The sequence below is a fragment of the Nicotiana sylvestris genome, chromosome 10, assembly GCF_000393655.2.
Source record: "Nicotiana sylvestris chromosome 10, ASM39365v2, whole genome shotgun sequence".
NCBI classification, from domain to species: Eukaryota; Viridiplantae; Streptophyta; class Magnoliopsida; order Solanales; family Solanaceae; genus Nicotiana; species Nicotiana sylvestris.
In genome coordinates this window covers 173,127,975-173,150,791 of record NC_091066.1, presented here as the reverse complement: position 1 = coordinate 173,150,791, position 22,817 = coordinate 173,127,975, and the positions used below count along the sequence as shown (strand labels likewise).

At 36.1% G+C, this 22,817-nt stretch overlaps 1 protein-coding gene across 1 annotated transcript; it reads left to right on the top strand.

Moving 5' to 3' along the window:
• The first annotated feature begins 10,163 nt into the window (after window positions 1-10,163).
• On the top strand, window positions 10,164-11,189 carry LOC104247889 (F-box protein SKIP23-like). The gene has a single exon (XM_009804038.1). It carries the CDS (start codon window positions 10,164-10,166, stop codon window positions 11,187-11,189), a length of 1,026 nt encoding a protein of 341 aa, XP_009802340.1.
• The last annotated feature ends 11,628 nt before the right edge of the window (window positions 11,190-22,817 follow it).

Sequence of the window (22,817 nt, the reverse complement as noted above, 5' to 3'; positions counted from 1 at the left end):
AATAGGATGGAAAATGAGGTATGCCATAGAAAGAACGAAGGAAATTCAGTAAAAATAACCCATGCACGCACTCATCACCTCATGTACACGGGGTCTTTATAGTAAAAATCAGTTAAAATGCCTAAGGGAAATTCCCCAACACAGAGTTAGGCAAGCCACTTACCTCGACTGCGCTACTCAACCAAATATCACGCTCTTGCCACGAGTATCTGACTCCGGGTGGCCCAAATTTATTCAATTCGATTACATAATGTAAATATCATTTCAAGAAATCAAAATAACTAATTAATTCGGAACTAATACGCAAAATTAGGAATTTTGACCTAAACGCCCCTCGGTCCCACGTTTCGGAATCAGGTAAAATTTATATTTTCCGAACCCTCATTCACTCCTGAGTCTAACCATATGAAAAACTTTCAAATCGGAAGTCAAATACCCAATCAAAACCCTACAATTCGGTCTATGAAGTTTCTTCCCATTTTCCCATTTTTTACTCAAGAATTTCGAAATTAGAGGTTGAAATTAAGATTAGATTCATGGAAATTGATCTATATAAGTTAGGAATCGCTTACCCAAATTACCTAGGTGCAAAAGTCTCCAAGAATCGTCCTTCCCAAGCTCCTAAATTCAAAAATGGTGAAAAATAACTCAAACCCTCGGAATTGGGTTTTAATAGTCTGCCCAAGTAATTGTTCTATGCGTTTGCGGAGGGGCCACCGCGAAGAGTAAAAATCTATGGCCCAAAAAATGGCCTACGCGAACGCAGAGTAAGGCCTGCGAACGTGAAGCCCAAACACCTAACCCTATGCGAACACGTTCCAGCCCTGCGAACGCGAAGGGCAAAAGCCCAAGCTCCTAGGACCCCAACTCAAAGCTATGCGAACGCGACGGGGTCCCTGCGTTCGCAAAGAAACACCTGACCAAGCTATGTGGACGCGATCCACTACCCGCGAACGCGAAGTACAAATTCCCTGGAGCCCAATTATATGCCTATGTGAACGCGGTCACCTCCACGTGAACACATAGGAGGAAACTAGTTGCAGAAAATCCGATGCCCCTTTTTGATCAAAATTAACCCGTTGAGCATTCGAAATACACCCGAGGCCCCCGGGACCTTAACCAAATCTACCCGTTGACCCAAATATATTATTCAAACTTGGTCCAGCCTTAAAAACACTTCTCATAACATCAAAATCATCAATTATGCATAGATTCAAGCCTATGAACTTATGAAATTTTCAAGAATTCACACTCGATGCCGAAACACGTCTAAACTCGTCCGAATGATCTCAAATTTTGCACACAGGTCATAAATGACATTCCGGACCTGTTGTCGCTTTCGGAATTTCATTCCGAGTCCGATATCAAAATCTCACCTATCGACCGAAATCGCCGAAATTCTAACTTTCGCCAATTCAAGCCTAAACCTACACCCGACCTCGATAACACATTCTGAGCACGCTCATAACCTCGAAATCGCTCAACGGAGCTAACGGAGTCGACGGAATTCCATTCCGAATCCGTCTTCACACAGCTCTAGCTACGGTCCAATTCCTAAAGTTAAAATTCACCTTAAAGGACTATGTGTCTAAAATCACTCCAAATTTCATCACTCAACGCTCTGACACGTTCATTTAACCTAATAAGACATGGGAGAAGCAGTTATCAGGGGATCGGGACGCTAGCTCTCAAAACGATCGATCGGGTCGTTGCAGGGCCTTTGTGCTTTTAATATAGTATATATATAGTTCACATCCAAGATAATATTAAATGAATTACAATTATATTCAATGATAACTTTAAGCAATTCTAGAAAATATTATTTGAAAAAGATCTTTAAAGCCTAAATCTAATGATAGCACAAATTAGGATAGTATTACTTATCGTTTCAATGTAACTCAATTACATAGAAAAATCTCTAAACAATTACGTCATATTTTGTTAACGCAATATATTTCTTGGATTTATGTATTAGGACTCTTATATATATATATATATATATATATATATATATATATATATATATATATATATATATATATATTTAGTTCACATCCAAGATAATATTAAAAGAATTACAATTATATTCAATGATAACTTTAAGCAATCCTAGAAAATATTATTTGAAAAAGATCTTTAAAGCCTAAATCTAATGACAGCACAAATTAGGATAGTGTTACTTATCGTTTCAATGTAACTCAATTACATAGAAAAATCTCTAAACAATTACGTCATATTTTGTTAACGCAATATATTTCTTGAATTTATGTATTAAGACTTCCCACATAGTACCTAGTTTAAAAAGGAAAAATTTAATCATCAAAATTTCAGTTGATTTCAAAGTCATAATATTTAGATTCCTACTTTTTGAAAAATGAATGTTTAGAAAAAGAACAAATGTAATACACAAAATATAATTGGTTTAAAACTCCTAAATATAAATATTAGAAAAGAAAGCATAAATGACTATTTTGTCTAACGTGAAAACATATTTTAAAGGGTAGAAAAAGCAAACGATATTTCACGAAGGGCCTTTGTGCTATTAATATAATACAGATAAATATAAATAGATAGATATAGATTAGTAAAAGTTTTAACTGAAATTTTATTATTTTAACCAATAAAATAGATATTTTAATGACCAAGTTTTTAAATGCATACTGATTGATTAAAAGTTTAAAAAATATCAAATAATTTCTTTTGAAAGGAAAATAAAGAGGCAAAATTAGTAAGAAGACAAAAATGACAAAACGTCTGTGGTAGGTTGTGGGAAAAGAAACTTACTTTCTATGTAAGTATTTTTTAAAAATATTTGGTTCTTGTTAGGAAAAGATATATTAGGAAAATAACTAAATTATAATTTTGTCCATTGTAAATTTATTTTTAAAAGGCAAAAAAGGCGAATAATATTTCACTAAAAGCCTTCATACTTTTAATATTTAATTGCCTTAGCTTCTATCCATAAGTTTTTTATCCATCAAATGGACGTCAAAACAGCTTTTTTAAATGGTGATTTAGAAGAAGAAATTTATATGGTTCAACCTGAAGGCTGTGTCATTCCTGGACAAGAAAACAAAGTTTGCAAATTAATTAAATCTCTTTATGGCCTTAAACAAGCTCCTAAGCAGTGGTATGAGAAATTTGAACAAGTCTTACTGAGACACGATTTTTCTTCAGTTGAGGTGAATAAATGTGTTTCTACTAAAGTGGTAGACAATGATTATGTGATAATATGACTGTATGTTGATGACATGCTTATATTTGGTACAAGTTTAAATATTGTGCAAAGTACTAAATCATTTCTGTCTGCTAATTTTGATATGAAAGATCTCGGTGAAGTAAATATGATATCGGGAGTTAAAGTTATAAGGAGTGAAGATGACATAATGTTGTCACAAGAACATTATGTTGAGAGACTTCATAAGAAGTTTGAATATTTTAATGTCACATCTGTGAGCACTCTTTTTGATGCTAACTCTAACTCGAAAAAGAATAATGGTGACCCAGTTGCTCAGTCTAAATATGCTTAGATTATCGGGAGTCTGATGCATCTAATGAATTTTACAAGGCCTGATATAGCTTATGTTGTGTGTAGACTGAGTAGATATACTCATAATTCCAATATAGAGCATTGGTCTGCATTAGATAGACTAATGAAATATTTGAGAGGAACCATGAAATATGGTATCCTATATAGTGGATTTCCTTATACTTTAGAAGGGTACAGTGATGCAAACTGGATCTCTGATTCAGATGAGACAAAATCCACTAGTGATTATGTATTCACCCTTGGTGGAGGTGCAATATCGTGGAAATCAGCTAAACAGACGATCATTGCTAGATCGACTATGGAATCAAAGTTTGTAGCTCTGGAGTTAGCTGGTTCTGAGGCTGAGTGGCTGAGAAACTTCTTAGCTAATATCCCTTTAATAAAGGACGTATTTGCCTCCTGTGTCTATACACTGTGATTGCCAAGCGACAATAGCTATATCAAAGAATAAATCTTATAATTGTAAAAGTAGACACATGAAATTGAGATATGATGTCATAAAACAGTTGTTGAGAGATGGAATAATTTCCATTGACTATGTGAAGTCAGAGATAAATTTGGCCGATCCTCTGACTAAACCCGTGGGGAGAAAATTAATTCTTCAAACCTCAAAAAAGATGGGGTTAAGGACGACATGTTGTCAATAGAGATGGTAACCCAACCTATGTGATTGGAGATCCCATAAAGTAGGTTCATATGGGTAATAACAAGTTGATATTGGCACTAAAGCACTAAAAGAGAGTGCTTGACTGCTAATAATTGAGAGGACAAGTTATAACTCTTAATGTAATACATATTCCTTAGGGATGGTGTATTTAAAAGGCAGTATATACTTGATGAATTCACCTATATGAGAGTGGAGTGGGGCCGCTCCTATGAGATTTTGGCCTAGTCTCTAGAGCTCTCATGAATAACCAGGCACACGCATGGCCTATTGGGCGCAAAACTGCGTTGAACATCAAAATTATCGGGGGTCAAAATGTGATTGATAAAATCTCTGACTTACAATAAGAATTATTGGTTCATATAAATATTACATTTCACCGGTAATTCTGTAAGTTAGATTTTATTGGTCTAAGTTTGGTTCATAGTCTAGAAGACACCAAACCTATTACATTTGGACAAGTGTATAGCCATTCTAGAAGGTTATGTCAAATGGCAAAAGACGTGCAAAAGGTGTCAAATTTGAGCTGCCACTTGTGAGCCATGCACAACAAAGTTACATGCAATTTCAACTATAAATAGCCATCTTTTGGCTGCACAATTATCAACCATCAAAAGTGCTTTTCTACTTAGTCTTCTTTTTCTTTCTCTTAGCTTCTTTTATTTCCAATTTCTCTTATAAACTTTTCTTGTCTTATTCTATTTTCAATCTTGTTGGATTATTGTAATATACATATTTTGCTAATTTCTGTATCCTTTAATAAAATAGAGGTAATCTTGTTTAATCCTGGAGAAATATTTCACTCTATTGAAATAGTTTCTTAGGACAGTGCCCAGCACGACTCAAGCTAATTTGTGTATCCGCTTACAAAAAATATTATTGCAGTGTTATTATTAAAATTCTAGCTCTCAATTACTACAAGTGGTAGAATTTATGTAATAAGATTTGTACATATTTTTATTTGAACTAATTTTTAAGGATGTTGTTCAAGCCATCTTTAACACATCTCTATCATTCACAAAAACTTATATATTGTTTTATGAAATTTCAAAAGCTACGTAATATTTCCTTAAATTACCATCATATAGTAATTTTAAATTTTACCACTAAACTGCCATAGTTCGGGCTGAATAAGTATTTTTGTGATTACTATTCATGTTGAATAAGTTTTTTTTTTTATGATTGCTCTTTGCAATAATTTGCAATGGAGATCAATAAGAGTAAGTAAAAGCATCGAAAGAAATACAAGAAATTAACTAGTTGGGACGTTTTAGAAATACTAAATAATTATAGGGCTACATCGTAGAAAGAAATATAGAAAAAGAATATAGTCTTCCTGCATGAAATACTTAAATATTAGGATTTCCTGTAACATTCAAATAAGTAAAAATTTAATATCAAAATTTTAATTTGAAAGAGTTCGATTTGAGTTCTAATGAATTTGGACCTCAGGACCGAGTTATTAAAATTACAAAATATAGTAGATTTTGATCCCACAATTTTAAAAATATAATGATTCCATTGAGTTTAATTATACATATGCCTTTGTCTCCAATGGTCGCACAACATTATGTCCGTAATTTGTATACTTCATTGTTACGCGTGTGTTTCTCAATTCTTTACACATATGAGGTTACTAGTTTTAGGATACGCGCGTACACCTATTTCAATGAATATAATTTTAAAAGATTATATAAATAATCTATTAATACTTGTGTTAGGATTATAAAATTAAAATTAACAAAAGTGTAAGTTTCTAAATATTATTGATCCTAATTAGCTACTAACTTTCAAAGAAAGAAGAAACTCTTAGGACAAAAATACAATTATTCTATTTCTATGACCAAAGAAATGTCATGAGAATTATTCCAACATATTAGAAATGACTAAATTATTATTGCAAAAGATATTATTCAATCGCTATATTTTGATTAATCTACCCTTTCTTCGTTTTGGGGTGAGTTTTCTTTCTTCGTTCAAGCACGTAGACATATGCATCTGAAGATTTTCATTTATAAAAGTAGAAGTAAAATTATAATGGAATTTCTTACTATTAAAGGATTCATATTAATCTATGAGCGAATTTAAAAAAATTCCTATGCTTCGCACGAAATTATTAGTTACGCCCCCTAAACAAATTATATCTTAATTACCGCTGAAGTTGGGTATTTGATAGTTGTTACTCCTGGACATTGACATTGTAAAGTACATGGATATATACACTCCTTTAGGCATGTGAAGAAAAATTTAAAAATCAATGATGTTATATTTTTCAATCTTTATTATGATTGTTTATCTATTAGAATATAATTGTGTTTTTCTTCTTTCTTCATCTTAATACACAATGCACACTTTATACTTAGTATCTTAATTTCTATTTTAAATACAATGGCTATTTGATCCAATTGCATATTTTATTTTTTGGGTGATAAATTTGCAAAAACTTAGCTGGACAACAACAACACACCAACATACCTAGTAAAATCTCATTAGTGGAGTCTGGGAAGAGTGGAGTGTACGCAGACCTTGCCCCTACCCTAAAAGGATAGAGAGATTGTTTCCAGGAGACTCCCAGCTCAACAAGAGAGACAATAATATCATAAAAGAAACAAGAGGAAATGCATGTAACAACAAAAGATGCCAGAAAGAGAATAACAATAAATGCCAGAAAGGAAATAATAATAACAAATGAGCGAAAGGACAATAGCCCAGAACTCTGCAAAACAACAATGTGAACACAATATAGACCTCTAACAAACCTAAACAAAACTCTATCAGACTAACCGGAACAAAGAGGGAAGAACACTCGACTATCCCCTAGTCTACCACCCTAATGCTCGACCTCTACCTGTTCCTTTTGTAGACATCGAAATTTTAAAGGATCAAGTTAAATCCTAAATTCAAGATACTATAGAACTCTTGAAATCCTAGGAGTCTATAAGAGTTCCTTGAAGGTTACTCTACCCTAAACCCCAACTCACACCTATATAAAGGGATATATATTCCCTTGAAGAAGCATCTCAAAAAATGGAGATCATCTCGAAAATCCCATAAACTCAAGGGGTATTCATAAAGAGATTAAGAAGTGGCCGGATATTTCTTAATAATCAAATAATTCAAGAAGATCGACAACATACTTCATGGATATCAAATAAATCCATGAAAGCCCACATCATCCTACATTCGAGAAATACATTGCTTCAACCCTCGAATCACGGAGATAACTAGGAGAGAAGAATCAAGGGAACAAACAGAATTGTACCCGCATCATTTTATCAATAAAATTATGTTTCTTCATATTTATATTGTGGTTGCAATTTATTTTTGTATCACATATAATTTGTTGCAAACAAATTGGCACGCCCAGTGGGACCAGTTCTGCCCTTCACCTCTTCCTCCTATACATCGAAACTCTAAGTTTCGAAATTGTTTGTTGCGATTGTCGAGTACTTCAAATCTCGTCTTTAAGTTTCGGCAAGCCTACACTCCGACAAACCTTGAGGTAGAGGGCATTTGTAGACATCGAAATTTTAAAGGATTAAGTTAAATCCTAAATTCAAGATACTATAGAACTCTTGAAATCCTAGGAGTCTATAAGAGTTTCTTGAAGGTTACTCTACCCTAAACCCTAACTCACACCTATATAAAGGGATACATATTCCCTTGAAGAAGCATCTAAAAAAATGGAGATCATCTCGAAAATCCCATAAACTCAAGGGATATTCACAAAGAGATCAAGAAGTGGCCGGATATTTCTTGATAATCAGATAATTCAAGAAGATCCACAACATACTTCATGGATATCAAATAAATCCATGAAAGCCCGCATCATCCTACATTCGAGAAATACGTTGCTTCAACCCTCGAATTACGGAGATAATCAGGATAGAAGAATCATGGGAACAAACAGAATTGTACCGACATCATTTTATCAATAAAATTATGTTTCTTCATATTTATATTGTGGTTGCAATTTATTTTTGTATCACATATAATTTGTTGCAAACACCTATAAAAATAGTTTTAGCTAAAATAATAAAGTACTAAAGGTGTATTATTTTTTGTTAGATGAAAATAATTATTTATTTTAATTGTATATTTTATTTTCGGATCAAATCCATAAAAGAAAAATTGGCTGGAGCTTTATTATTGTCTAGCTTAATTAAAAAGATATAGCCAAAATAACGAAGTTGCCGTTATTTTAAAAAATTCATAACATCTTTGAAATGCTTAAAGCCCCCTACTATATTGTTAAGTAAATAGAACAATTATTGTAGTATATTTTCTTTAACAGGCACACACATTTTTCCTTTTAAAAAAAAAAAATCAAAACATGGATGACAGTTCGTATTCTACGGACTACGGCGAAAGACTTCTAGAGTCATTGAATGACTATTGTTGTGGAAGTTTCGAAAAACTTAAGTAATATTACAAAAAAAAAAAGATAATTAAAACAAGAAAAGAATTTATATTTATTTGAAGTAAAATCTTACTCGATATTAGATTTCTAAGTATTAGGTGTTTTACCTAACTCAAATAAGAAAAATTTAATAGTCAAAATTAAATTAATTTAAAAGGCATAAATATTAGAAAAATAATCAAATGAAGATTTTGTCTAGTATGAACTCTATACTAAAAGGGTAAAAAGGGCGAGCAATATATATATATATGTGTGTGTGTGTGTGTGTGTGTGTGTGTGATTTAAGTGATTAGATATGATTTTAATTGTACATGAACTATTAATTTTGTACGATAAAAATAGAAGTCTTTAAAATGCATAGATAATTGTTCATTGTTGAGACAATTTTAAGTGCTTAGTGTTTTGAATGAATTTTATATCTTCTCTATAGTGCTTCGTGAAGAATTGAGGAGTTTATATAAATTACTATTTGTTAATCACGTTAAACATCCTACATGTTATATTTATGGATTTATTTTCAAATAGCACACTTTATATAAGGTAAGATATTAATAGATTTTAAACTCTTAAATAACAGGAGGACTTCGTATCTAGTTTAATAAGGAAAGATATTATAACGAAAATTTTAGGTGATTTCAAAGTCCTATATATTTGGAAAATTGGCTTAAATTTTAATTTTATCGTTAAAATAGCACGATATAGCCAGTTTTCGGACTGATCATTTAAAAATAGTCACTTTTTACGAAGTCAATGAAAATAGTCACTATTTTGCTGCAACAGAGACCGGTCCCGCATAATATACGGGAGTTCGGTGCATCTGTGTACGAACTCCAGCATATTATGTTGAACCAGTATACTTTGCTGACTCCTGTATAATATACGGGAGACTGGAGCACCGATGCTCCAAACTCCAGTATATTATACTGGACATTTATACTTGCTGGAACTCCAGTATATTATACTGAAGTTCTAGTGTACTTATGCTGGAACTCTAACATATTATGCAGGAGTTCCAGCATAGTTATCCTGGAACTCCCATATAATATGCTGGAGTTCCAGCATAATAATATACGAGCGTATTTTCCGGGTTTTGAATGTTTTCGCTCAGATTTATCTTTATATGAAAAATGGTTAAATTTTGATTACTTTTGAAACTGGGCTATTTTTGAATGACCAGTTGTAAATCTGGTTATTTTTAAATTTCTCCCAATAGAGGATATAAATATAGATAGATAAATTAGGATCCTTCTTTTCGATCAAATTTGGGATTCCTTTTTTTTTTTTTTTTTTTTCCGAAGCAAATTGGGATTTTTTTTTTCTTTTCTTTTTTTCCGAAGCAAATTTGGGATTCTTTTTTCTTTTCTTTTTTTCCGAAGCAAATTGGGATTTTTTTTTTTCTTTGTTAGGATCGAACTAGGATTCTCCACCTGAGGCCTATAAAAAGGGACCATAGGTGTACTTGCAAATTCATCACACACAGACACACTTGTAAATTTTGATTTTTGCGGTTTATATCGTCAAAAAGAATCATGGTGGCAGCGGCGGCGGCGGCGGCGGTGGCGGCGGTGGCAGTTCCATTGTTGATGCTAGCAGAGGAGGAAGAAAAGAAAGGAATTCGTGAGTTTTGGGACTTGTCAAAGGGTGTCACCTATAGCATGAATTTTCCAGAACTGGTGGGGAAGTGCTGCTTTGGTGTGGGATTTCCAGGTTGGCTTTTCACGGCGGACGAACAAGGTCACATGAATCTCTTCCATCTCTTCTCACGTTCCTTAATAAATCTCCCAGACATGGACATGTTGGAGGGTTTCGATTACGAGGTGGAAAAGGGTCATTGTACTCAGTACGTCGAAAAAGCGGTGATTTCGTCGGATCCTCTAATCTCAAAAGAAGACTATGTTTTGGCCCTAATTCAAGGTTCTCCTCGGACTTTTGCTTTCTGGAGGCCAGGAAGTAAGTCCTTTACTAGTGTGTCACAGATAGTACCCGAGCGTGCCTATTCTGACATCGCTTGGCATGACGGGCAATTCTATGGTGTTGATTTTGAGGGCAACGTTATCGTCTTCGATTTCAGATCAGGAGATTATCCAACATCTGTAAGAGTTATCAGATCTGAGATACCTCCGGAGGTAATTGACGGCAACCAAGTTTACATCGTCTATTCAATGGGTGAACTATTAGTGATTAATCGAGACGGAGCTTATGAAGACGATGATACAGGGATTTATGGGGCTAAACAATTCCATGTGTACAAGATTAATGATATTGATAGCAGTTATTCCGAGGTTAAAGACTTGGGAGATAGAGCATTGTTCGTTGGCAATAGTGCCACTGTGGTTGTTGAACAATTAGCTCATGGGATCAAGGGCAGCCATATTTATTACACAGATGATTGTAAAGACACATACTTCAGTCTTGAACAGGGCGGTGGCAAAGACATGGGCGTATACAACTTGCTTGATGGAACCATTGTGCCTCACTACACTGGTCAATCTTACCATAAACTCACTCCACCTCTTTGGATTTTCAGCAACTCTCCCTCTCTTGATTTAGACTAGTTTATTTTGCCTGCCATAGGGCTCTATAAGTTATTGAGTTTACTTTTACTATTGCTTTGTCTTTACTTTGATTCCTAGCTTTCTTTACTGAATGAAATTATTATTTTACTTCTAATTTTGTCAATCAATTCCTTCTTGATAATACTTGTCTAGTGTTTGTGTAAAGAGGGTGTGTGAAGAATGGGGCTTTTACACTTAGCTTGTTAATAGAAATTCTCATAACGGATTCTCTTGGTGAATTGAGCACAAAGCATCAACAAAGCGCTCTTGAATGAATGAAGAAAGGCACAATTGAAGGGAAAGATAAATGACTCTATATTTAGGTCAAGAAAAACAACTATAAACCAAAACAACAATTATATAAACAGAAAAATTTCATCTATGGGGAGGTGACATACTAATTAGCTACCAACCTATCAATCTTACTCTGGACATTTTTTGAATACGACCCTCCAGAAGGAATATCTTCATGGAACTGATCACACTAGCTTATGCATCCTAGGCAAATAGTTCACCTAATTCGTCCGTAGTTCTTGTTGGCTATGGATGAGCGTGACTATTTCTCTCTGATAAGACAACCATATCTATATGATCTTGGGAAATTTGTCCACGTCTTCTTTCCCTTCACCTGTGACATCATCTTCTTGTTCTAGCGCCTTTATGCTAGTTATCAAGCATTAAAAATAAATGGTTTTTTCATATAATGCAATTGGAATGGTTTATCAAGGAAATTCAATACATATAGATTTGGCTTTGCTTTGAGGAATTCAACTGCTTATTGCTTACAAAGTCAGCCCTATTTCTATTGCATGTATTTAGCTGCATTTTTACTTGCCACACAAACATGAAATTTGACATACATTTAGTAGGGTGATTTCTTTAAAGAGCAACTTCACCATCTTGAGGGGCACTCGATCTGGAGACAAAAAATGGACACTTCTCTGTAAATTCTTGCTACAAGTCAATCAACAGACAACAGGGAAGAGGGCAACACACAAGTTGGCCTTGGAAGCAGTTATGAAAGTCGAAGGCACCCTATGAAATCACTCGTTGTTGTGGCTAGCTTCACATCATGACAGCATGTCTCGCTCAGGACAACCTCCGGAGAAGAGGTTTATCTATATGCAAGAGGTGTTTCTTGTGTAACAGTGCAGAGGAAGAATCAGTCACCTTTTTCTGCAGTGCCCTGTCACAAGGTAGATTCGGGCTTTGTTTTTTAATCTATTCAAAGTCCCTTTTGTAATGCCATACGCTGCGATGGATCTATTGACCAGCTGTCGGTGTTGGAGGATTGAGAAATCAGTGAGAAAAATATGGAGACAGTGCCATCCCTATGCGTGTTGGGTTATGAAAGGAAAGAAATGCTAAATGTTTCTCAGGGAATATAGGATTAAACTTAAGTGGCTATGGCTTTTGGCTTTTTGGTATAACTTATAGGATGTTAAAGATGAATAGAGTATGTTAGATTTCATAGAATCACTGTTGAAAAAATGCAAGCAAAATTGAAGAGACGGGAATAGGAATATGCTCAGCAAATGCTCCCATGCACCCTTCCCAAGAATCTTCTCTTTCCTACTTCCTAGGATTGCAGAATACCTTTTCCGACGTACCTTTTCACCCGAATCTAACTCTTCTTTCTTCTAAATTAGTAATCACCCATTGTGATTACTACCAAACCTTCTCTTCTTACTTCTAAATCAGTAATCGCCCACTGGGATTACTACCAAACCTTCTCTTCTTACTTCTAAATCAGTAATCGCCCACTGGGATTACTACCAAACCTTCTCTTCTTACTTCTAAATCAGTAATCGCCCACTGGGATTACTACCAAACCTTTCCTCTTCCTTTTCACATAATTAAAGCTGTTGTTTAGAACTAATATGGGAGAAAACAGGATATACTTCAATGCCGACTTCATATCTTTTGATATCACTAAATGGAACTCCAACAAAGACACATGGTTCGAATGGGTAGAGAGAAGTTGTAACATGATGAGACACTCATCTATGGTAAAAAGACAATGGAATGGTTATGCTTCGTACTTAAAAGCTTCAAAAGATCAGAAGAATCTAGTGAGGAGATGGAAGAACAAGGAACATCTAACAGAATTTTTCTGTACTAGGAAATTTAATGCCCGCGGAAGGTACATGAGTATCTTGTCATTAAAGGGAGAGGAAATGTCAGTCATTATTATCCCAGAGCTGGCCTTGAATGCAGGTTGGAAAGACATTGCATTTAAGATAGAGAGATTCATTTATTATGACCCAAAGTTGAGTGAAAAAATACTCCCAGAAACACGGTAGAAAACTACCCTTATGCCAAGGCAGTTAGGGAGAGTAAATGGCAATCTAATTGTCACCACCCAAATTCCCAACCTTAGGGATCGTGATGACGCCTAACACCACACTTGCTAGACAATTCAATGTTAGAACGAACTTAATTTATTTCCATCAAGGTCTATTTAATTATAACAGAACAATTCAAAAATGTAGCGCTACTGAAGATCGTCTGAAGAACTAGACATGGATAAACAAAAGAAGACTCTATAGCGCTGCTGAAGATCGTCAAGTGAAGCAACTCACCGTGAAGTCAAGTCCAGAAATAACTCAGGATCGAGCTCCGGCCTGATAACCAAATGCACCCGCTTCAGAACCTGTACAATTAAGTACAAAAGCATAGCATGAGTACATAAACAGATATGTACCCAGTGAGTATCCCTCCTAACCTCGAAGAAGTATTGACGAGAGGTCGACGTGATACTTACTAGAGCCAAACAATATACTATAAATACAGGCTAAACAAAGATAGCAGTAATGAACAATAATAAGGACAGGAGCATCAAATAACATACTCTATTACCTTTACGTGTCAATTTCCATAGCATACAAGCTACTTAGTTTTCCTTTTCATAAAAATCAACAGATACAATTACAGGGTTTCCCATCAACTATCAAACACATAACAGGCCGTGAACGTATGGCCAATACGACGTGAAAAGTAAATGTGCACTGCCGAAGGTTCGAACGGCTCGAACCATAGATGCATCTATCTTCCCCGCTCGCGAATCGAACATGCGACGCGGTCAACATAATACTAGGGTTACCCCGCTCGCGAACCATACATGCGACGCAGGTTCCCGTATACATATACACATACTTAACAGGAAATTCCAGGAAGTTTAGCGGGGAACATACTAGCAGAAAAGGATTCAATAATGTAACTTCAAAATATAACCTCCTAGGCTTTCATGTGCGAAATTCAAGGATAATAGACTACCTAAACCACATGTAAGAACACAGATACGACACATAAGGCATGCTTGTGAATCCTAAACTACCCGACAAGGCATAATAGTAGCTACGCACGGACTCTTGTCATTTCGTGCGTGCGTAGCCCCGCAATCAAGTCATGTAATTATTTATAAGCACCTATGGGGACAATTCCCTCTTACAAGGTTAGAAATGAGACTCACCTCGTGTCGAGCCTATTTTCCGGGTCAAGAATGCGCCCGAAACTCCAAACTCGTCTCCCAGGGACTCGAAATTAGTCAAATGTTGCATAAATAAATTAATTTATACTCAAAAGCATGAAATTGCCCTATTTAATTATCTATCTTAACCTACTTTGAAATATCTCAAAATACACCCCCGGGCCCACATGCTCGGATTCCAGAAATTTTCGAAGAAAACACTTACCCATAACCTAAGGATCATTAATATATGGTTTTTGTATGATTTCATAACTAGTTAGTGGGAAATTCTCTAAATTTCATAAAGGCCTAGGTTTTTACTCTAACCCTTGATTTATACTAATTTAGGATGTTAATTTACCTAGGAATTCAAGTATTAAACTAACATTAGGGTAGAAATTACTTACCTTTCAGTAGCTAGGTCGTTTGGCTCTTTTTCAAGCTCCTAAGGTCGCCAATGGAGGAAAGAAATGGTGAAATATGGCTCATTCCTGTGTTTTTAAAAGAACCTTACTGCCTACAAGTTTTTCGCACCATGGCTCGAGGACCGCACCTGTAGTCTCGCATCTGCGAGATGAATCTCGCACCTGCGGATATGGGCAAAGAGGTCTGGGCTCGCACCTGCGGAGAGGAGTCCGCACCTGCGGCTCCGCTTCTGCGGAAAGCTAGCCGTACCTGCGAAAATGGGTGAACACACCTGGGGACGCATCTGCGAGGCTGGGACCACAGAAGCGGTCTCGCACCTGCGACTGGGCCACCGCAGGTGCGGCCGCACCAGATCTGGTGCACCAACAACTATTTTTGCTGGTTTTTAGCCTCGTTCGATGCCCGGGCGGCATCTGGGCCCACCCGAGCCCCCTTCCAAATATACCAACAAGTCCCAAATCATAATATGGACTTGTTCGAGCCTTCGGAACACCCAAAACAACGCTAAAACTCAAAATCACACCTCAAAACCCCTAGATTCAAACTTAAGAACTTTAAGTTCTTGAATTCGTTATCAATGCGCCGAACCTACCTATACGACTCAGAATGACACCAAATTTTGCAAGCAAGTCATAAATGACATGACGGAACTATTCCCGGTCTCGAAATTCTGTTCGGACCTTGATAGCACAAAAACACGTTCCAAACCTCAATTTGAACTTAAAGAAACTCATATTTCATTATTGGGCGGCGAAACGCTCCCGGGTCATCCAAAACCCGTTTCGAACATACACCCAAGTCCGAAATCATCATACGAAGCTACCAAAACCATCGAAACTCGATTCCGAGGTTGTTTACTCAAAATGTTGACCAAAGTCAAACTAACCTTAAGGAACCAAGTGTTCCTATATCATTCCAAACTCTTCCAAATCCCGAACCACCCATCCCTGCAAGTCATAAATTATTAAAAGCAACTACGAGAGGTCTCATTTAGGGGAACGGGGTCCTAAAGCGCAAAACGACCGGTTGGGTCGTTACAAAATTTTTATAAGAATAATTAAATTTTAGAAGAAAACAGAGTCATGAAAATTTTGGGTATTTGGAGGGAGCCGGGAGGGGAAAACACAGGAAACATAGGGACTTGGGGGAAAAGGGGTGAGGAGAGTAGCATAAAAAATTATTTTATACTCTCTAATCAAATACTAAAAAATATTTTCTGAAAAAAGGATTTCACTCACCACAAATAAGGGAAAATAAGTAATAAAACCACTCATTTTTCATGATTCTTCTTACCAAACACACCCATAATGTAGTGTTTTAGCTCCTATTAATTACTCCAAACAGAGTTTTCAAATGTTGAATCAAAAACAAAATGGTCAACTAAAATCCGCAAAAAGGTCTTAGCATTGAAAAACGTAGATGAAAAATGATAAAAAGGATAGAAAGAAAATGGTAGCAGCAAACAAACTAAAAATATGAGGTAGGTAGCGATGTCTAAGGTGGAGTTAAATAGAAAATTAAGGTAGAGAGAAAAATAGGATTAATATGAAATAATAGGGCATAATGAGAAAGAGAAATAACATTAAGATCCAAGCAAACCAAATTAGTCATTGCATAATATGTGTGCTTTCGTTGTTGCATAATAATAAAATGTTTAGCAGTACAATAAAATTTAATTAATAACTAAAATACACCATTATATATTTCAATTAACAAAACAATGAGATGGTTAACAAGCCGTTAATGATGATAGCTTTATTTCATTTGTTACGGGACTTGTTTTTGTTCTTCCATTTTTTTGCAGTCTATTACTCAAATGATCACTGAACTATCCAAAATTATGGATTAACTTTTTTTTTCTTTAATTATAACAGAAAACTCACTCAACTATTCTTATTTGTTGTTGCTTTATGATTGCTCCTTTTTGTTTCTTAATAGTATTTTCTCATTTCTGTCTAACTATGAATAAAGAGGGCAGCCCGGTGTGTTTAACCAAAAATTTAGGTCTTTAGTCAAAGCTAAAAATAAATTCGGGTTACTGATAATCAAGAGACGAAAATAAAATACTTTTGAGAATAAAGGTAAAATAGTAAATAATTTTGTATTTCAATGAGTTCCCAATAGTATTCCGTGTCCTTACAAATGATGATACTTCTTCCTTTTATAGGTAATTCTAGGTAAAGGAATGAAGCCTCAGCTTTAATGGTATAATTATGAGTAATAAATGATATTAAACAAGCCGTTATACAATCATTCCTATTAAATACCAATTTTCTAACGTATCAGGTATTTAATAATGAATTTGGACTCCTTTCTGTCATCAGATCTTTGTCTTTAATGCCTTCTAATCTGTTGGCTGTAAATGACTTGAATTGGTACGAGACTCGTATCTGCACTTCGTCTCGTGCCTATTTAAATTCCTCTTCCCGTGGCTGTCTCTATCCGTGCCTCTTAGTCAATTGTTGCGCTTTGACCATTTAACCAAACCATGTGTCATGCCACGTCATCTTTAATATAAACTCAATTTTTTCCCAATACAGATAGTCCCCCCACTTTCCATTTATTTATCAATTAAATAATTGGGAAGTGGATCTTCATAAAAAAGGAATTTTCGCCACAATTAATGCTTATGACATTATTAACGCCTCAATAATCTTTTCCATTTAATGTTTCATCCATGTGTCATTTTCTGATTGATTCTGCTATTTACACCCTTTTTCAAGACTTCTTCATTCTCACTATTCACGAAGTGATAATTGCCTTTATTATAGGCTTTCCATCATTACACTTCTAAGTTTGACGGTTCCCATTATATACATAACTTTTTCTTCCTTTTCCTTCTTCACAAATCTTCAGCAAACACTTTCTTCTTTATTTCTACTTTATTTCGACTTATCCTTCTTAACAATGTCTTCTTCAAACCCTAACCGTAAAAAAGTTCCAATTCTAGACCAATTTCCCAACACCCCTGTTAGACACAGAAGAGGCGGAGGAGGTAGGCTTCGAACAGGGTTAGAATCTACTCGAGGCGGCTCCTCTGGTTCTTCTTCAAGAAGTTCTATCCCAAAGGCCCCCTCTTCTAGAAGTAGAGAAATTATTGATTCTTCTCAAGAACCCTCAGTTGATGAGATAGTTCCCAACGATTTGTCTTTTGAAAGTGACAAAACGTCTCTTCAAAAGCAAATTGCAAATTTGGAAAAAGCTGATACTTACCCTACAATAGTAATCGAACTTACAATCCCCACCATAAGAAAAGATTGTAACTGGAAGGATAGTCTTCGAATGTCAATTCCTTCCCCAAATCAGAGAATTTCCTCCTTTAGAAGTGGGTATTCTTTTGTTTATACTTACCCCTTCACTTTAGGTTTTAATCCTCCGATTGACCCAGTTATTCTTGATTTTTGCCGTTTCTTTACAATTTGTTTGGCCCAAATCGGTCCACTAGTGTGGAGAACAGTGGCTTGTTTGAGATACTTATCCTTCAAAGCCAATGTTAATTTCACCTTCTCTCACCTCATTCATTTATACCACCCTAACTTAATACGCCATGGGGTTTTTACCTTAACTGCAAGGAGCAAAAAAGTTCTGGTAAATCCTGAAGATGACAAAGATCGTGGATGGTATATCCATTACGTTGCTGTTCGTATGGTGGACTTGATTGGCGAAACTAATACTCCCTTCCCTGAGAAGTGGAATTTTGAACGTAGGTTTCCTTTTATTTACCGTACCTACTTTTGAGAATTTCAAAAGAAATTTGTTTTTAACCTCGTCTCTTCTTGTTTTTTTGTAGCAACCATGGAAGATGTGGAACCTATTCCCAACTTCCGTGGTTGGGTAGATTCACTTTTGAAGATTGCTTCTAGGGAGCAAAGAACTTGGAAATCGATTTCTTCCTTACATGGCTGGAAGGTCAAAACACATGGTATGCCCCTTTATATATATATATATATATATATATATTTTTACATGTTAAGCATTTTTTCCTCAATTTTGATCATGTATATCCATCCTTTAATCAGGATTTGGCATTAGAGGAATGACGGCTGAAGTAGCTATGGCCATTCGCATGTTTGCGAATGCTGCTCTTGATTTGGATAAGGCTCGAGCCTTGCTGCCAAAAAGGAAAGCTATAAAAGAAAGTTCTGAAGAAGAAGAGGGTACCTCCCTAATTACCAGGCCAAGGGTCAGGAGGCGAATAATCATTGATGATGAAACTGAAGACACTCCTGCTCGAACCTCCACCACCGAGCCTGTTTTAATCCATTCTGACGAGGACACCGAACCAAAAGATAATAATGAGTCAATTCAGCATCTTTTTGATAGTGGTTTCGGGAGTGGCGAGCTCGGCCCTGTTTTTGATGAAGCTCCTCTTTCCTCATTCATTCCTATTTCCTTCATTCCTCTGCCAACCGTAAGTATTTCTTTACCAGTTTTGACGACTTCCGTTCTTTTGCCAGTTTCTACCGCTCCTATGTTTGTTCCTGCGTTGGTTTCTACATCTTCTCCTTCCATTCCTCTTTCTACATCTTCTCCTTCCATTCCTTCCATTGCTCCTCTTCCCTCTGTTCATCATACAGAGACGGGTTCTAGCTGTGGGAGTATGACTATGAGAAGTGTTACTCTGGAAGTTCCTGCCAACCATAGCCTCTTGAGAAAGACTGGTAGAGCCGATGTTTGGCTTGAACCCCTAATTGGAGATATTGAGAAGAAGAAGATGGAGAGCCATAGCTGCTTGACTTTGATGAATGACATAGTTCATTCTACTTTGAAGGTATTTTTCCTCTTCTTACCAACAAGTTTTTTTTATCTTCAATCCCTCATTTCTATGAGTTTTCTCTGTAGGCTAATCTCATTGGTATGGAATTAATGGGAAGAATTTTCCTTTTGGAAAGAAAAGCCCGTGAGTCTGAAAAAACTGTCCACGAGGCCGAAGAAATTGCCAGGGGAGCCCAGCTTGAAGCAGCCAATTGGAAAGAACAGTTTGAGAATGCTCAAGGGACCATAGAGGAGTTGCAAGAAAATAAAAACCTCCTGGAGCAGCAAAACCGTGGTTTGACTTCTGAACTGGCAACTGCCAAGGCTTCTTCAAGCCAATTTAAAAGAGACAAAGAGCTTTTGGAATGCTCTTTGTCAGAACAATTATCAAAGGCTAGTGAAGAAGTTAGGGAGCTTAAGGCACTTTTGGCTAAGAAAGAAGAGTATGCAGGAAAGTTAGTGCAAAGCTTGACTCAAGCTCAATCTGACTTACAGACCTCCTCTGATGAAATTCATGCCTTGAAGAGTTCTCATGCCTCTCTAGAAGCTTCCCTTGATTCCCATTTAGCTGAGCACCAAATCTTAAAAAACGATCTTGCTATGTGGGAAAAGGAATATGGGCTTCTGGAAGAGAACTTCAACATAGAAGTGAGTTGGGCTTTCCTAAAATCTCGTCGTGATGCTTTAATGGAAGCTGCTCAGGAAGGCTTTGACTTGCAGTCTGAACTGGCCAAAGTCGTAGATACCATCGAGAAAAGTCAACAATCTACTGATACTCCTTCTCCTGTACTTGAAGCTCCTGGAACGGAAGAACTTTTAAATGAAGAAGTGGCTACTACAGCAATTGGGGTTGCAATTCCTACTCCCGAGGGTGAAACTTCTGATGTTCCAAACCCTTCAGTGACTAGCTGAAAATGAAATTGTTGTAAGGGATCTTTTGATGAAGTCCCCAGTTATCATAATGGGGCATTTGTATAAAACAAATATTTTGTTGACTAAGTTTGTACTTAGTTTTTTTTTATATTAAGAAGTTTTATCGGTACTTCTGTATATTCTATTCTTGCCTATTTATTTAGGACTTATGGAATAGCTTAGCATTTTTATCCTTATAAAATGCTTTATGATTCTTCTCATGGATTATCAACATGAGACTTATAAAAGAGGGCCCTTTTATTTTATCGACACTTAATGAAGAAGACGTCTCAACTTCATAATGGTGTTATAATACGATGAAAGAAATAGGAATACACACGTTTTGTATGAAACAACTTTGGCAAGTTTTTATTCATAAACTTTAACAAGTGTTTGACTATTACATGTATTACAATACATCTACAACTTTCTCGTAACTGTTTTTCTTGTAACAGATTTGTACATAACATAGAATAAACAAGGTTTTTCTTCATAACCTGTTTCAGTACATAGTCATGACCCTATCTTTATATATTAAGAAGGGTTTAAGAGGTGACTTTGTTTATGAGTTTTGAGAGATGACTCTGTTATTCTCATGAATGCTGAAGACTTCGTAACTTTTACTCAACACTTGTCTCTTTGTGGACGACTTTTGTTCGATATTCGTATCTGCATTTCTACACGTATCTGTGTACAATATTGTAGTCCCCCAAGTGTTTGAGCGGTGAAGTATGAAACCTCGAGCACTTGTTTATTTCTTTTACTTTGGCCCTTTTCCTGAAACAGAAAGATATACGGGACTCGACGGTGCGATTATAGATGAAGACTGCCTAACTCGTGTGTATTTCCATCAGATTAATTGTAACCCTGGGCTAGGAATTTAAGAATACTCCATTTTGCCTTGCAGGTTGTGACTCATCATTTGGCACGAGTTAGGGTATTTTGCCTAGCATCTAAAATCGTTAGTAAAATATTAATAATCCAAGAGAGAAATTTTAACACGGTGATACCTGACCGTAAGTACTTTCTCAAAAGTAATATCTTTTTAAGTGGACGACATTCAATGTGAAGGTAAAATTTTACCGTCCATTGTCTCCAACTGGTATGCTCCTTTTCCCGCAATGTCACAGACTTTGTACGGTCCTTCCCATGTTGGACTTAACTTTCCTGAGTTGGCAGCCTTTGCAGATTGGAACACCTTTTTAAGCACGAAGTCCCCAATTTTGAAAAATTTGAGGCGTGCTTTCCTATTGTAATATCGTTCAATTACTTGCTTTTATGCTGCCATCCTTATCAATGCAGCTTCTCTTCTTCCTTCAAGTAAATCAAGGTTGATCCGCATCTCTTCATCATTAGATTCCTCCATTGCATGATCGTACCGTGTGCTTGGCTCACCTATTTCAACTGGAATTAAGGCTTCCGCACCATAAACCATTAAAAATGGCGTTTCTCCAGTGCCTGTTTTAGTCGTTGTACGATAAGCCCATAATACTCCAGGTAACACCTCAGGACAATTACCTTTTGAATTCTATAACCTCTTCTTCAAGTTGTTGATAATGACTTTGTTTGTGGATTCTGCTTGTCCATTACCTACTGGATGGTATGGCGTAGATGTTATCCTTTTAATCTGCCAACTTTGAAGAAATTCTGTGATTTGAGCTCCAATGAATTGTGGTCCATTGTCACACACGATCTCCTTGGGTGCTCCAAAGCGGCATATTATATTTCGCCATATGAAGTCTTTAACTTCTTTCTCTCGTACCTGTTTAAATGCCCCTGCTTCTACCCATTTAGTGAAGTAATCTGTAAGTACAAGTAGAAACTTTACCTAGCCTTTTGCTTGTGGAAGTGGACCTACGATATCCATTCCCCATTTCATAAAGGGCCACGGGGCTATAACATGATGTAGTAACTCAGCTGGTCTGTGCATATTATTGCCGTATCTTTGACATTTATCACATTTGGACACGAAACTGGTTGCTTCTTCTTCCATCTTAGGCCAATAATACCCTGCGCGAATTAATGTTCTTACCAGTGACTGTCCCCCTGCGTGATTCCCACAATGT

Bases quoted from the DNA above. Each gene is read 5' to 3' on its own strand.
- LOC104247889 (XM_009804038.1), top strand. From the start codon at position 10,164: ATGGTGGCAGCGGCGGCGGCGGCGGCGGTGGCGGCGGTGGCAGTTCCA.